The sequence below is a fragment of the Alexandromys fortis genome, unplaced genomic scaffold (genome assembly GCF_014885135.2).
Source record: "Alexandromys fortis isolate MF-2015 unplaced genomic scaffold, M_Fortis_MF-2015_v1.1 scaffold_36, whole genome shotgun sequence".
In the NCBI taxonomy this organism is placed as follows: domain Eukaryota; kingdom Metazoa; phylum Chordata; class Mammalia; order Rodentia; family Cricetidae; genus Alexandromys; species Alexandromys fortis.
The window spans coordinates 10,316,759-10,331,880 of record NW_026067915.1 but is presented as its reverse complement, the minus strand read 5'-3'; the positions used below and the strand labels follow the sequence as shown (position 1 = coordinate 10,331,880).

Genomic DNA, 15,122 nt, shown 5'->3' with positions numbered 1-15,122 from the left:
GCTGGGAATTGAACTCAGGACCTTTGGAAGAGCAGGCAATGCTCTTAACCACTGAGCCATCTCTCCAGCCCCTGAATTCACTATTTTTTACACTAACAAAAAAATTAAAGACTTAAGACCAGTTTTGGTATCCAAACAACAAACTAGTAACCTTCATGACAAGCAGGGAGGATGGGAAGGAGGCGTTCCGTAACGATCTGGCAATATGAAGGCACATTGTATATGTATTCAACCACTGAGCCACGCTTTGACATCTGCTACAGAGCTATTCAGTAAAACATTATTCTTGATCTGTAGTTACGTCTGAATCACAGAATGGTAAGAAAATCAACTTGCAACAGAAAATATTTATCATCAAAAGTGCATATAATTAATACACATTGAAAACGTTCTGGAAAACACCAAATTAATGACTATCTTTAGTAATAAAACTATTTTCAGTGTTATATGAATTCTATGCCACATGCTACATAGCATGGGTGACCTTGAAAACAAGCTAAACAAAAGAAGCCAGACAGAAAAGGTCACATATTTTAAGTACTTGATATATATGAACTGTCAAGAGAGAGTATATCTAAAAAAAAAACAGAAAGTAGATTACAGTTGACAGATTCCATGCAGGGTTTAAGGAGACACTAAAGCCAGTGGAAGGGTTCCTGCCAGCATGGGTACATCTTTCTAGGGTATGAAGTGTTTTGAAATAGGTAATGGTGACAGTGAGAAAGCCCTGTCTCTACTATGAAAACTATAATGCTGCCACTTCACCTCTTAATCCTTTATGTGTATGTGGAGGCATGTGCCACAATGAATGTATGGCAGCCAGAGGAAAAAACTGTGGAAGCTCTCTTATTCCACCATTTGAGTCTTATCTACTTAAATTGGTTCTATGAAGCCTGGAGTGGCGATCTTTGTCTAGAATCCCAGAAATTGGGAGGCTGAGAATTTATATTTTTGGTCACAAAGACTCCTTTTAAAGTATTTATTATCTAACTTTTCACATTATGCATAATACACAGAGAAACCCTGTCCCAAGAAACTAAAAATAAGTACTTTCCCCCATGTGAACGGATGTTTTCCCTGCCTGCATGTCTGCACTGTGTGCATGTAGGGCCCAGAGGCCAGAAGATGGCAATGAACCCCAGAACTAGAGCTGCAGATGGTTGTGAGCTCCCATGTGTGGCAGGAAAGAATCCTAACATGACTGGGATTATAGCTCTTGTTATGCTACCTCCCTGATTAATTGTTTAACTACCCCCACTACCTTCCTTCTTACTACCACTCTATGAGAGCAATGCGATAATAGCTATGTATTAAGTGTATAAAACATTTCTATCTCACTCAAGCAATATTTAAGACAAGAAAACATCTACTCAAGTTTTTAGAAAAACAAGCAACATCACATTTATATCTAATTCTGAAAGTAAAAAAATTTTAAAAAGATCTACTGCTACTTAAATAAATAAAATCAACCCTCTTAAAAAGAAAAAAAGCCAGATGATGGTAGCTCATGCCTTTAATACCAGCATACAGGAGGCAAAGGCAGGTGGTTCTTTTTGAGTTCAAGGCCAGTCTGGTCTACAAAGTGAGTTCCAGGACAGCCAAGGCTGTCACACAGACAGCCCAGTCTCAAAAGAGAAAGAGTCTTAATAGCAACTATGTCTGGAAAAACAAGAGTAGGAACGTTCCCTAAAATGAACCAAAGGTTTGGTAGGTGCAAGAGAGAACTAAGCATTCTCAACTGGCTGACCTACTCATTTTCCACACTATCAGCTTCACTTATTTCACACGAGAAATAGGACAGAAGTCTGTACATCTCAGAGACTCAAAGATGAAAGGAGGTGATAATGGCCTGCTTGTCCCTAAGTTACAAAACAGGAGATGATAAACACAAAACATGCTTGACACCTTGCTCTGTATTTGGCCCACATGAGGTTACTAACTTGCCTGCCCAGGCTCCAGTCTGTCTGGAGGAAGGGATAAGAAACTGACAGATCAGCACTGCTGGAGTCTTCAGTAAGGACAAAGTAATTGGTACTGTTTATGCTTCTAGTTTTGTCAAATACTTTTTAGAATATTAAACTAGAATATCTATATATTGTACATAGTTGTGGAATATTCCTTTACACTGTGTGAAGATACGTCACTGTGACTGGTTTAATAAAAAGCTAAACAGCCAAAAGTAAGACCGCACTTCCCAGGCAGAGAGTGCTGGGAAGAAGGGCAGAGGAGTCACTAGCCAGGCAGAGAGGAAGCAGGACGGAGTACAGAATAAACAGAATCAAGCCACTTAAAAGAACGAAAATTAAAAGATATTGGTTAATTTAAGTTATGAAGAACTAGTTAGGGAAAAGCCTAAGCTACCCCCTGAGCTTTCATAATAGTAAGTCTCTACATGGTTATTTGGGAGCTGACAGGGGGATAGAGACCTGCTGCCGTACACTAGCACAGTGGCTGACCTAACGAGTTCACAAGATTAACAGCTTATAAATACAAATTTTCATGTGGAGTTGTAGAATAGTCATTTGTATAAAGGCATATGCGTATTTACCAAACACTAATCACATACTAGATAGTGTGCCAAACACATGCCATAATTTTCTTACCTAACCTTTTCACAGCCTGCAAAAATTACTGTTACAGTAACAATCATGGTTTCACTTGCAAAGACAGGATGCTATTTTCTTGGTTGTAAAAAAAAAATCAGGATTCAGTGATTCAGTTGTACAGAAAATTTTCATTACGGTGATCTCATTTCCTAACGTGTGCATCACATCCCTACTCAAGCACACCCACACACCTACCTACCCACCCACCCACCCACCCACCCATCCATCCATCCATCCATCCATCCATCCATCCATCCATCCATCCATCCATCCCTGATAATAGGGTTGGACTACAAACTGTGGCTTGAGTAAGAATGGACTCCTATGTTTGAATGTGTAGTCATCAGGGAGTAGAACTAATTGGGAACGATTAGGAGGTGTGGCATTGTTAGAGGAAGTGTGTCTGTCACTGGGGTGAGCTTTGAGGTTTCAAAACCCAAGACAGGTCCAGGGGCTCGCTTTTCCTGTTGCCCTAGAAACCAGATATGAAAATGTCGGCCTCTCCAGTACCATGTTCCCCTGCTTGCCCCCATCCTCCCCTGATGAGAATGAACTAACCCTCTGAAACTGTAAAGCAGCCCCAATAAAATGCTTGAGTTCCTGTGGTCACGGTGTTCCATCACAGCAATAACACACTGACTAAAAGAAGTGGGTACTAAAAGCTGTGTCAGGCTTGACCATCCTGATGGTTGGTGAATGTGAATTTTGGATTAGAAAAGCAGTCCCTATGAGCTGGATCACAATCAAGTTTCCAAAGGGAAGAATCTTAGTAAGTGACCTGGAGGCCATCCTTGTGATATTTTGGTGAAGAATATTTTGCCTGCTTTCTGTTGTTGTCAAACAAAATCCACATGAGGATAAACTGAAGAGTTTGGATTAATGGTGTTGAGAGGTGATTTTAAGATACCTAGTATTGACTGTCTTATGCAGACCTATAATGAAAAGGAGCAAGCTGATCAAGGAAAAATACAAAAGTGTACAGTTGAGGAGAAAAGGAAAGCTTAAAGAAAAGCCTGAGGCTAAGTGGGATATAAGGAGTTGTGACCTCAGTGCAAGATGTCACCTAGGTAAGGGGGGGAAGGGCAGAAAGGGAAAGAAAGCAAATAAGCAAGCAAGCTTCATCAGTGAATGAAGCTGGTTAAAATGTATCTAAACCAGGGGGTCAAGTTCTAGCCCCAACAAACAGCAAAACATAGTAGCTTTGGCAAAATCTGTCTGAGACCTGACCTGAGCCTAGTTTCAGCCATCAGTCAGGAGGTGAAATAGAGATAAAAGATCAAATATGAATAAAAGATCAAATATGAGCCCGGCGGTGGTGCCCACGCCTTTAATCCCAGCAGGGCAGAGGCAGGCTGATCTCTGGGAGTTCGAGACCAGCCGGGTCTACAGAGCTAGTTCCAGGACAGGAACCAAAGCTACAGAGAAACCCTGTCTAGAAAAACAAACAAACAAACAAAAAGATCAAATATCAAATATGTTGCCATTATAGAAAATTGAGCCCTTAAGTCAAAAGGAGATAAAACTTCTATTTTCTATTATTTGTGTTAGGGGCAGAAAAATCAAAAAAATCTTGACTCATTTAATGGATTTATTATAGAGTTTTACACTATTCTAAGATTCAACTTGAAATATCCCTTTTAAAAACAAACAAAAAAATCCCTTTTTAGAAGGGATATTTTATATCAAGTATGTAAATAGAGAAGACAGACAAAGGGCTAAGATTTACAAAGCAGACAGAAACCCATTTATTTATAATCCCTGGTCCATCATATACAGGGAATGACAGAAAAATCTAGAGAGACCATTGGAACAGGCCACCATTTTATCACCAAACTGCTATCTCTTAAGGCAGCCAGGGTTAATTTTCAAAACACCACCACACAAATTCCCCTTACTTACAGCCTCTTTCTCTCTGTCCATAATAGTCTCCAGCTCTTCAAAATGTCGAAGTTTGATCTCTAGTTTCTTCATCTGTGTCTCTACCAGGAGAGCCACCAGGGACTTGATTTTTCTCTCTTCAACAGCAGCCAGGTGCTAAGGGCAAAGACAACTCTAATTATCAGGTAATGAAAATGTACGAAAATGCTGAAGTTGAGATTTAGGTGAATAAGCTTTAGGACTCTACTTTGTTTCTTTTAAACATTTATTTTAAAATAAAGTAAAAACTCTCCTTGGTTCTATCACAGAAAACTTCTGGTTCTAATAGAAATAGAGAAAAACAATGCCCCCCACCTCTGACCCTGCTGTTTTTTAATGGGGCCATCAGAACGGGTCAGTGGGTAAAGGCAATTGTTTTTACCTGAAAAATTGAGATAAACCTCCAGAACACAAGGAGAGAATCAACTCCCAAAAGCTGTCATATGGTCTCATACCCAAGAAATCGTAATTTGTTATAAAGTACTAAAGGAAATTCTCCCAGGGCACGTTCTTCTTATTACAGAGTCTACAACAAGGAGGATAGCTATATAGGGCAGGCTGTCTATCTGAATAAAGACTTCTCAAAAATTTTTTTCTCTGTGTCTCAGTATGTAGTCCTGGCTGTCCTGTAATTCACTATGAAGACAAGGCTGGCCTAGAACCCAGAGAATCACCCATGAACGCCTCCACCTCCCAACTGCTGGGATTGAAGGTGTGCAATCAACAGCCTGCACAAAGACTCTAGCTAAACTCACCTATCAACCACACCTATTTATCTGAAGTGAGACCCTTGAGGAGCTGAAAAGAACGAAGATGTAGTCACCGCCTTTTCTGTGCTGTGATTTGTCCAGGGAAAAGCAGTTTGTCTCTAGCACCACAAACCCTACTCAAAGCTTTCCCATGGTAAGCAGACTGTGGAGCAGGGAAGACCAGAACAGTGTCCAGAGCTACACATACAAATACAAGAGCAGAATGGAAGTCACTTTGGAAGATGGCTAAATGACAACACAGCCGAGAGAGTACGTCGGTAAACAGCACAAAGAATGTGCCACATTACACATACTTGGCCAGGCTCAGACTATCTGCAATAACCAAAAATACATTTTGCAATTTCTTTATCATTATCTGCTAAATTTTGTATTTATCTTATTTGTACAAGAGTATAATAGTATGTACTACAAAAGGCTATCTTTTTAACCTCTTCATTAACTACAGAACCTAGGAGTTAAAATACAGGAGTCAATTAAGACAGGCTTCTGGGAGGAATGATGACAAATGATCCTATATCATAGCTTTATTATGTTTTAAAGATTATTTTATTTGCCGGGCGGTGGTGGCGCACACCTTTAATCCCAGCACTTGGGAGGCAGAGGCAGGCGGATCTCTGTGAGTTCGAGACCAGCCTGGTCTACAAGAGCTAGTTCCAGGACAGGCTCCAAAACCAGAGAAATCCTGTCTCAAAAAACAAAAAACAAAAAAAAACAAAAAAAAAATTATTTTATTTTATTTGCTTTTTTTGAAACAGGGTTTCTCAAAGTATCCCTGGCTTTATTAAAACTCACTCTGTAGACCAGGCTGGCCTTGAACTCAGAGATCCTCTTGCCTTTGCTTCTGGGACAAGCACAACCATGTACACCAAGATTTTTTATTTAAAAAAATTACATCTACATGTAAATGTCAGCTTGCCAGTCTGCATACTTGCTTTGTTTTTTTTTTTTAAGATTTATTTATTATTTATATCATGTTCTGTCAGAAGAGGGCACCAAATCTCATTACAGATGGTTGTGAGCCACCATGTAGTTGCTGGGAATTGAACTCAGGACCTCTGGAAGAACAGCCAGTGCTCTTAACCACTGAGCTATCTCTCCAGTCCTAGTGTGAACACTTGTATACAGTATTCTTGGTATCCAGAAGAGGAGATCAGAGTTTCCAGAGCTGGAGTCCTCTGTAAGAGCAATGTGTGTCATTAACCCCCAGCTACCGCACTGGACTCAACTGCCATTCTTTTACACATAACCACAATGCAGTGTCATGAACAATCTGTGGAGACATCGAAATTAAAGCTGATATGTTCCTATACCTGTGCACTTAAATCTTTCACGACACACATTATGGTCAAAAATATTCAAGAAAACTAAAGCTGGTTATCACTATGACGAGTACTATACTATGTAATTTATAATTTTGCAGGTACAGATGAATGAAGGTCACAGGGCAACTTTAGGAAGTTCTCTTTTTGAAATGGAACTGGACCCAGGCCTGCAAAATCTTTTTATCCATGATGTCATCTTATTGGCTCATTTATTTTTGAAAAATAAACTTATGGACATGACAGAAAACTGAAAAGTTAAAGCGGGTGGTGGCGGTGCACGCCTTTAATCCCAGCACTCAGGAGGCAGGTGGATCTCTGTGTTTGAGGCCAGCCTGGTCTATAAGAGCTAGTTCCTGGCCAGGCTCCAAAGCTACAGAGAAACCCTGCCTCAAACCCCCCCCCAAAAAAAACTTGAAAAGTTACAAACAGATGTTCAATTAAAAAAAAAAAAAATTCCTTCTTCCTTTTTGTTCTTCCTATAAGAAAAAGGTCTCACTAAGTTCTACCTATTCTGCATGACTCTGACTCACTGAAAACTACAGCTTTTAGCAGAAAATATTCTGTCTCCCCGAGATTTATGTAGGAATGAATTATTAAATATTATTAAATGCACAATGTTAAAACACGTTCCCTCAAATATGCAGATCACATACCTGCAAGCTGAAAGGGCATCAAGCACGAAAAAAGATTAAAATATCAGTAAAATTAGAAATTTAAGGACAAAACCCAGAAAAATCTCAGTGTACCAAAAAGGCAATAAACAAGTTATAAAAAAAGGTATCAATTCAAATGTGATTTTGTAGTTTTGTTGTGTCAGGCTGAGTCATTTGGACTTGTATATTGGTGCTTTCACTGTTTAGCACTGTTGAGCAGTTGTGATGGTGAAACTAGGTTCTGACATACAAACAGGTAACATTAGGAATATACATGTGTGTACATATATGCATATAATAACAAATAATAGGAGGCCATGAATTTGGAAGAGCAAGGAGGGGCATCTCAGAGGGTCTGGGGAGAAGGAAAGGGAGACATGTTGTAATTATATTATAATTTACCTAACCCCCCCCCCCCCAATTCTTGTCAGGAAGAGGTGGTGTATGCTTTTAATCCCAGCACTTGAGAGACAGAGGCAGGTGGATCTCTGGGTTTGGGGACAGCCTGCTCTACAGATGGAGTTCCAGGAGAGTCAGAGAAACACAGAGAAACCCTATCTCCAAAACCAAACAACTAAAACAGGCTATTGTATATATTCAAAACTCTTGATATATAATGAAATTAAATTTAGAGTCATGTACAGCAGCTAGTCAATGGGGAGTATTTATTACATGTTTCAGAAGTCAAGAGTTGAAAAGTTTTCCTTCCTGTACAAGCCAACGAAGGTGAAGGACATGCTCTAGCAGATGCAGAGATCTAGAAAGATCACATCAAGGACAGTGCTGACTCTTAAGATGTGTATCTAGGACAGACATAATAACAGACCAACCATGGGGATCCATAGAGGTATTAGAGGAAGCACGCAGCTACTCAAAAATTGACTTAATAAAGCCTGATGTGAGCAGACTGGAGACACGCCACAGAAGGTATATGGAATGCGGGAAAACCACCGAAGAGACAAGTAAGGAAAACCAAGTAGCCACTTCACTGTCAGAGGTTTGAGGCAGGGATTCCAATAGGTAGAAGTAATTTCTCTTGACTCACACAAGGATGAAAGTGGACAGGGCTAATTGCAGAAAAAACAGTCTAATAGGCCAACTTTTTCTTGGGTCACCAATGTACAGTAGTGTTAAACAGAGATATGATGACATCCAAGACTCAATCCATAAAGTTTAAGAACTCATCAACCAATCCTTGTGACAGACATATGGAACAGTTATGATGGATATTTACACAAGGGGTAAGAAAACAGTTTTCTGTGGCTCAGTTTTCATGAACTCAAATCAAATCCATGCTTGCCATTTTGGTCTGTATGGTCAATACTGAAGAAATCTGAGGCAAATATAAAAGACTTTGAGTGAAATGAATATATTATTCTTGAAGGAAAAAAACCTAATATATCCTGGGTTTGAGATTTCTAGTTTATTCCAAAGATAATTTTCAACCCCCTCTTCTAATCTCAACACCCAGATGAAAGGAAACCCAGAGGACACAGCCATGTGTGGATACGCATGCTCACGCTCCCACTGTCCTAGTGCAGGCTTGGCCATCACAGCTTGACAGTGGATGCGAACATGGACGTTCCTGAAAGGATACAACATGGCGAGGCTTGTGAAAAGGCAGAAGTCACCCACCTCGTCTGGGTAAGAGCTAGATGCCGAAACTCTAATTAATCACCTCTCCATGCACGGGGTGACAAACACTGAATAACAAGGCTGTTTATAGACACAGAAAAACAAAGCCAGAGTAAGAAAAACTTGGAAGGCTTAGTGAGGCTTTGCTAATTACAGTAATTTAAGTGAGTCCCTTGCCCCTGATTACCATGTAACACAAAAATGATTATGTGCTGTGAGTTGTATCAGATATAACTATAAGGCACTCAACTCACACGTGCAATGTATACAGCATGAACAATTTGCACATTTGTCACATTAGTGGGAAATTTGCTTTAATCACAAACACTAGAAGCCTCGATAATCACAAAACTCAGGAGGCAGAGACAGGTGGATTCCTGAGTTTGAGGTCTGCCCAATGAGTTCTAGGACAGTGAGAACTACACACAGAAAACCTGTATTGTGGAGGGACAGTACAGGATTAAACAGTGGACCAGATTCCTAGTTTTTGGAAAAATGGTTATGATGAGCAAATACAGATTGAGTGACCAACACAGCTCTTTACAGCATTCTCACCTGCACCGAACAGCAGTCCTGGGGACGTATGATATAGTTTGTATAAATAAAAGGAAACTAATAGCCCCAGTCCCTGGTGCAGAACAGAATAAATAGTCTAGAATTTTATTTTCTTATTATATAAAATATCTTAAAGCATAGGATGGAAGAGACAGAAACCATGCTCCAGGAGGAAAACGGGTAGAAATGCTAGGTTCTGCTTTTTAGAACCACGAAAAACAAAATAATTCCTAAGGATATATAAGGAAAGAGGCTTAAAACTAAATAAAAGTCCCAATCATAAAACAATTCTGAATCACCTACTGAAGCATTTCAAATTTTAGTTGAGGGACAGATAGGGAGGCTACTGAAGAAAATATTTCTTCAAGACAGGCATATGCCTATAATCTGAACTATCAGTAGGCGGGGCAGGAAGGTCTTGACATGAAAGCCAGCCTGGCCTACATCCTACATAGTAGGACCCTAGATTATGGTTTAAAAAAAAAAAAAAAAAACAAGCAGTAATTCTTCATTAATCAACATTTTCCTAAGAATTTAACTTTCAAAAACTGTTATTATATAACATTATATTTATGTGAAGAAAAGAGGGCTTTGACATGGCTCACTGATTAATGAAGTGTGTCACAAATCTTAATGGCCTGACTTTGATATCCAGGACCTATATGATTAAAGGAGAGAACCAATTCTGTAAACCCAAAATCCTAAAGTCATCCTCTGATCCTCAAAAGCATACACTGTGACTGCACAATACACACAAGTACTTGTGCACACCCCCCCATAACAATAAATATAAAATTAAAAATAAAAACTAGAACCAAGAGATAAGCTGGAGAGTACATTAAACATAAGGGACGTATGGAAGCTCCTGGCTAGCAGTAACATCAAATTTCTGGAGCTTGTAATGACTCTGCTGTCTCTTTAAGAGACAAGGCATGCCAACTCCCTCCAACACTCCCCCTTCTTTGTCTCTCTCTTCTTCTCCTCTTCTCCCTTCCCCCTCCATAACCCCCTGAATAATATCCAACCTCACTCTGCTCACTCTGCATGGCATGCCTATCCATGTCTGTCTTTTGCCCACCCACCACGTGTCTCCCTGCCTGGGACCAACCACTGCTTGGGGTTGGGCGGCCTTCTCTGCCTGGGACTGGCTGCTCTCAGGCTACCACTGCTTGGTGACCTAAAGCATTTCTGCTGCCTGCTACTGCCTCCGGGGATCCTGCAGCATTTTTAATTTTTCCATAACAGAGCTGTGGCTGCTTACATGGGTGAAATCATTTATGAAAAATTCAGAGTTGAAGGCTTATCTCTCCCACTTATTTCAATGTAAGTACTTGAGAGAGAGAGAGAGAGAGAGAGAGAGAGAGAGAGAGAGAGAGACAGACAGACAGACAGACACAGATGACTTAGTGGTAAGAGCACTGGCTGCTCTTGCAGAGGACCCTGACTTGCCAGCACCCACACAGTGACTCACCACTATCTCAAGTCCAGATATAGGGGACCAGATAACCTGTTCTAGTGCTGCATGCAAACACACGATCCAGATACACATGCAGGTAAAAAAGCCATACATATAAAAGAAATGGAAAAAACATTGTTGAGAGAACACTCAGCAGTTAAGAATGTGTCCTACTCTTCCAGAGCGCCCAAATTCAATGCCTCTGATCTCAATGGGACACCCAACACAAATGCAGTACACTCACACAGATACACACAGATACACACACACACACACACACACACACACACGAGTTAAAAAAAAATGCAGGGTAGAATCCCAGCACTTGGGAGACAGAGACAGGCAGGTCTTTCTGAGTTTGAGGCCAACCTGGGCTACAGAGCTACCAGGACCAGTACCAAAACTACCCAGAGAAACCATGTATCGAAAAACCAAAAATCCACAGAAAAACCCTATCTCGAAAAACCAAAATCAAACCAAACCAAACTAAACCCACACCAAATAAACAGACCATTTTGGTTGCATGCCAGATTAACTGGATAGTGGAGACAGGGCTATTACACACAGCACAAGAAAAGTCAGGGAAAACCTAAGACCAAGGAATCAAAGAGCAAAGCTACAGGTTTAAAGACTGAGAAAGGTAGGGCACTTTTGTAGTTTTCCTAATTTATACCAATGAGTTATACCGATGAGGTAACCCCCAAAGACAGTGTTAATAAGAATTCAAATACATCTGGGTGTGGTAGAGCAGACCTTTAACCTCGGCATTCAGAGGAGGGCGGGTCATCAAGGCTATAGTCACACCCTGTCTCAAAACAACACAATCAGAATTCCCAACAATTCAGATAGGAGATGATGTCCAAATAATCCAAGTGAAAAAAGTGAAAAAAGAAAACTGTTCCCAACTAGAGAAAAGGAAAGCAACAAACTGGTACCTACATTAGTATTATGTAAGAACATGCCCCAGACTCCTAAGAAAGCCAGGCATGGTGATGTATACCTTTAATCCCAGCTCTGGGAGGTAGAAGCAGGCTGGAGTAAGATGGGTGAGAAAAAGCATATAGCTTATAAAGTATCTTTGAAAAACATGAGCAGGAATATATATGCAGGATTTAGGGCTACTGTAGTAAAAACCAGGAATGTGCCTAAGGTATTTGAGTACCCCCATGGCCTGTGATGAAGACATCGTCTTCAGAGGATTTGTATTCACCCAGGTCAGAGGTGCAGAAACTCTCTGCTATGCCTCACACCTTACAGCTCACACAGAGTAGTTCACAACAGCAGAGTGGTGGGAAGGACTAGGAAAGAACATCTGTATCGACATGGAAAGAAATATTCAAGATAGATGATGAGGAAAATTCTAGACACTGCTGGTCTTTGAGATCTGGTAAATTATAATGGAAGAAATCCACTCAGGAAGAAATGGATGATTTTTTAAAAAATTTCATATATTCATCTTCAGAATGCTTTAAAATGCTAAAATAACACAAAGCGTGGGAAAATAACATTTCCCAGTCTTCTTAAATATGCAGTGCAGCCGAGACCATGTTATAAATAGAAAAATCCACCCCCAGAAAAGCTGGCAAATTCAAGTAGAAAAAGCTATTTTAGGGTCTCTCTTTTCAGTCTGTAATATCATGATGAAGTATTAAAAACAAAGAAGCAGATTTTTGTCTTAAAATCATAAATATTTCAGTTTGGTAAAAATTACTGCAACAATGGTATAAGACGAGTTCAATAGGCAAATTAAAAATGAAAAGATAAAGGTGAGCCCTAAGGGGAATTCAAACTATGCCTTCAATTGGCTGCCTTCACAAAGCTAAAGGCAACAATGAATGGAAGGAAAACTGTCACCCCTTAGGACCGGATCTACTCAACACCCTCCTCCTGCCTGGGGATTTCTTAACCTAGAAATGCCATTCAAGCAAACAGTCACCTCCTGCCGGGAGAGAGGTTCTCTATACTAAATGTTCCCAATTAACTAAAAACAATATGACCATTCATGGCTTAAGAGAGCACGGGAAGGGGCTGTTGGGGCAAACCTTGGCTTTGGTAGCAGCTGAGGCGAGAGCAGCTGCTGCGGCTGTGGCCACATTTCCCTCAGAAATCTCGTGTTCCACTTTCTTCTTCCCAGTATCGCTTTCTCTTTCTTTACACGGATCAGTGAGTTCCTTGGTCTCGTCATTCTCCTTTTCTTCTGAAAATATTTTTTTAAAAGCTTTATTACAAGTGTACTCAGGTCTCAATAACCCATCTTAACCACTTTTGCCACGATCAACTAGGACTGAAGCTACAAAGAGGTTTCAATGCCCTTTTCTATTTAAGAGTTTCAGTCGATTGCCCCTGCAAGTAAGTGCACACCTGTCAGGGATATTTTAAAGTGGTACACTCTGTCTTTGTGTCATCTTTCTCAGCTCTGTGTACATTTCCTTGGACATAAAGGTAAGTTCAAGGAAGCATAGCTTAAGATGCACACATTTCATTAAGCGGCAGAATGATGGGAGGACCAGCCTGAGTCTGGATGAAATCAGACACCAATTCAGTCCTCCTCAAGGGGGAGACAGACACGATGGCTGAAACAACAGACAGAATACAGTGTCAGGAATCGGGCAGACAGACAAAGCGACACCCCCAAAAGAAAAAAGGGGAAAAATAGGACACAGACACAGAGAGACCAAAGAACTAGGGAATTTAAAAGCTTGTGAATAAATTGCTTAATGTCTATTAAAAACAAACATGGAAGAGCAGCTTCCAGAATAAGTACTGGTATCTAACTCTTGAATAAAACCCAAGGGCCAGGAATGTGGTACCAAACCTTTATTTAGTGCTCTGGAAACCTGTAACAACATCTCCTCTAGAGGCTCGGACTAAAAAAAAGCAAGTACAGAGACTGCCTAGATCATAGAGAGAATTTAAGGCTAGCTTGGGAAACTTAGTAAGAGCCAGCCTGAAAAACTTAAAAGTAAACAAACAACAACAAACAAACAAGCAGGACCAAGGATTATGGTCCACGATACAGTGTGTACAGTGACCGAGACTCAATCACCTTCCCAACAGACCAAAAGTGAATAAAGCAAGTCCGCAAGGAGGCACAAGCCTGATCAGAGTACTTAAAAGGAAGAGGCAGGAGGATCAGGAATTCAAAACCAGCATCAGCTCTATATTCAGTTTCAGGTCAGCGTGGGCTATTCTAGCCACTGTTTCAAAACAACAAACAGAAGATGAGAGCAAAGTGGTTAAGAGCACTCACTGACTGCTCTTCCCAGAGGACCACAGCTCAATTCTCAGCACCTGAACACCAGCTAACAATGGTCTAGAACACCAGTTCCAAGGGTAATGCACACGTGCTACAAAGACAGGCATATAGGTAAAACACCCATGCACATAAAATCTTAAAAAGTTAAAAATGCATAGGAAGCTGAGGTAGGCAGATGTCTGAGTTCCAGGCCAGCATGAGCTATACGTAGGGAGACCCAGTCAAACAAACAAGCAAACAAACAAACAAGTAAACAAAACAAACCTACTAACAATAGGGAAAAAATACTTTAAAAATAATATTTTAAAGGAGTGTTATGAGCCGGGCGATGGTGGCGCACGCCTTTAATCCTAGCACTCGGAAGGCAGAGGCAGGCGGATCTCTGTGAGTTCGAGACCAGCCTGGTCTACAGAGCTAGTCCCAGGACAGGCTCCAAAGCCACAGAGAAACCCTGTCTCGAAAAACCAAAAAAAAAAAAAATAAAAATAAAAAAAATAAAAATAAAATAAAGGAGTGTTATGGATCATTTAACTACGTGAGGTTGTGTTGCATTTGTTTATGCTCCTGAATATTTGTCTAACTAGTAAAGAGGTGGCACAGTTGTTTAGTTATGTAAGGATGTGTTGCATTTTTAACTTGCCTGCCTAAGGTACTTGATTAGTATAATAAAAAGCTGAATGGCCAATAGCCAGGGAGAATAAAGAAGAGGAATTTAGGCTCAGGGAAGAAAGAAAAAGCCAGCAGCCGTGGAGGAAGGAGGAAAGTAGGACATATAGACAGAATGAAAGACAGAAAGTCCTGAAGCAAAACAGAGACAGGTTAAATTAATAGAGCTAGTGTGACAAGCATAAGCTACGGCTGAGAATTCATAATTAATAATAAGTCTCCATGTCTTTATTGGGAGCTGGCTGACAGTCTAAAGAAAGTTCCAACTACAGGGTATTTCTATACC

The 15,122-nt window shown here is 40.4% G+C and overlaps 1 protein-coding gene across 2 annotated transcripts in view; it reads right to left on the bottom strand.

Moving 5' to 3' along the window:
* Smarcc1 (SWI/SNF related, matrix associated, actin dependent regulator of chromatin subfamily c member 1) overlaps positions 1-15,122 on the bottom strand; it is a 106,166-nt gene that overhangs the window by 20,060 nt on the left and 70,984 nt on the right. For both annotated transcript variants that reach the window (XM_050139242.1, XM_050139243.1), the window contains exons 24-25: positions 12,957-13,111; positions 4,506-4,640 (exon numbers count right to left, since the gene is read on the bottom strand). In XM_050139242.1, the coding sequence (XP_049995199.1) occupies positions 4,506-4,640; positions 12,957-13,111 (290 nt within the window). The remainder of the gene's footprint in view (positions 1-4,505; positions 4,641-12,956; positions 13,112-15,122) is intronic.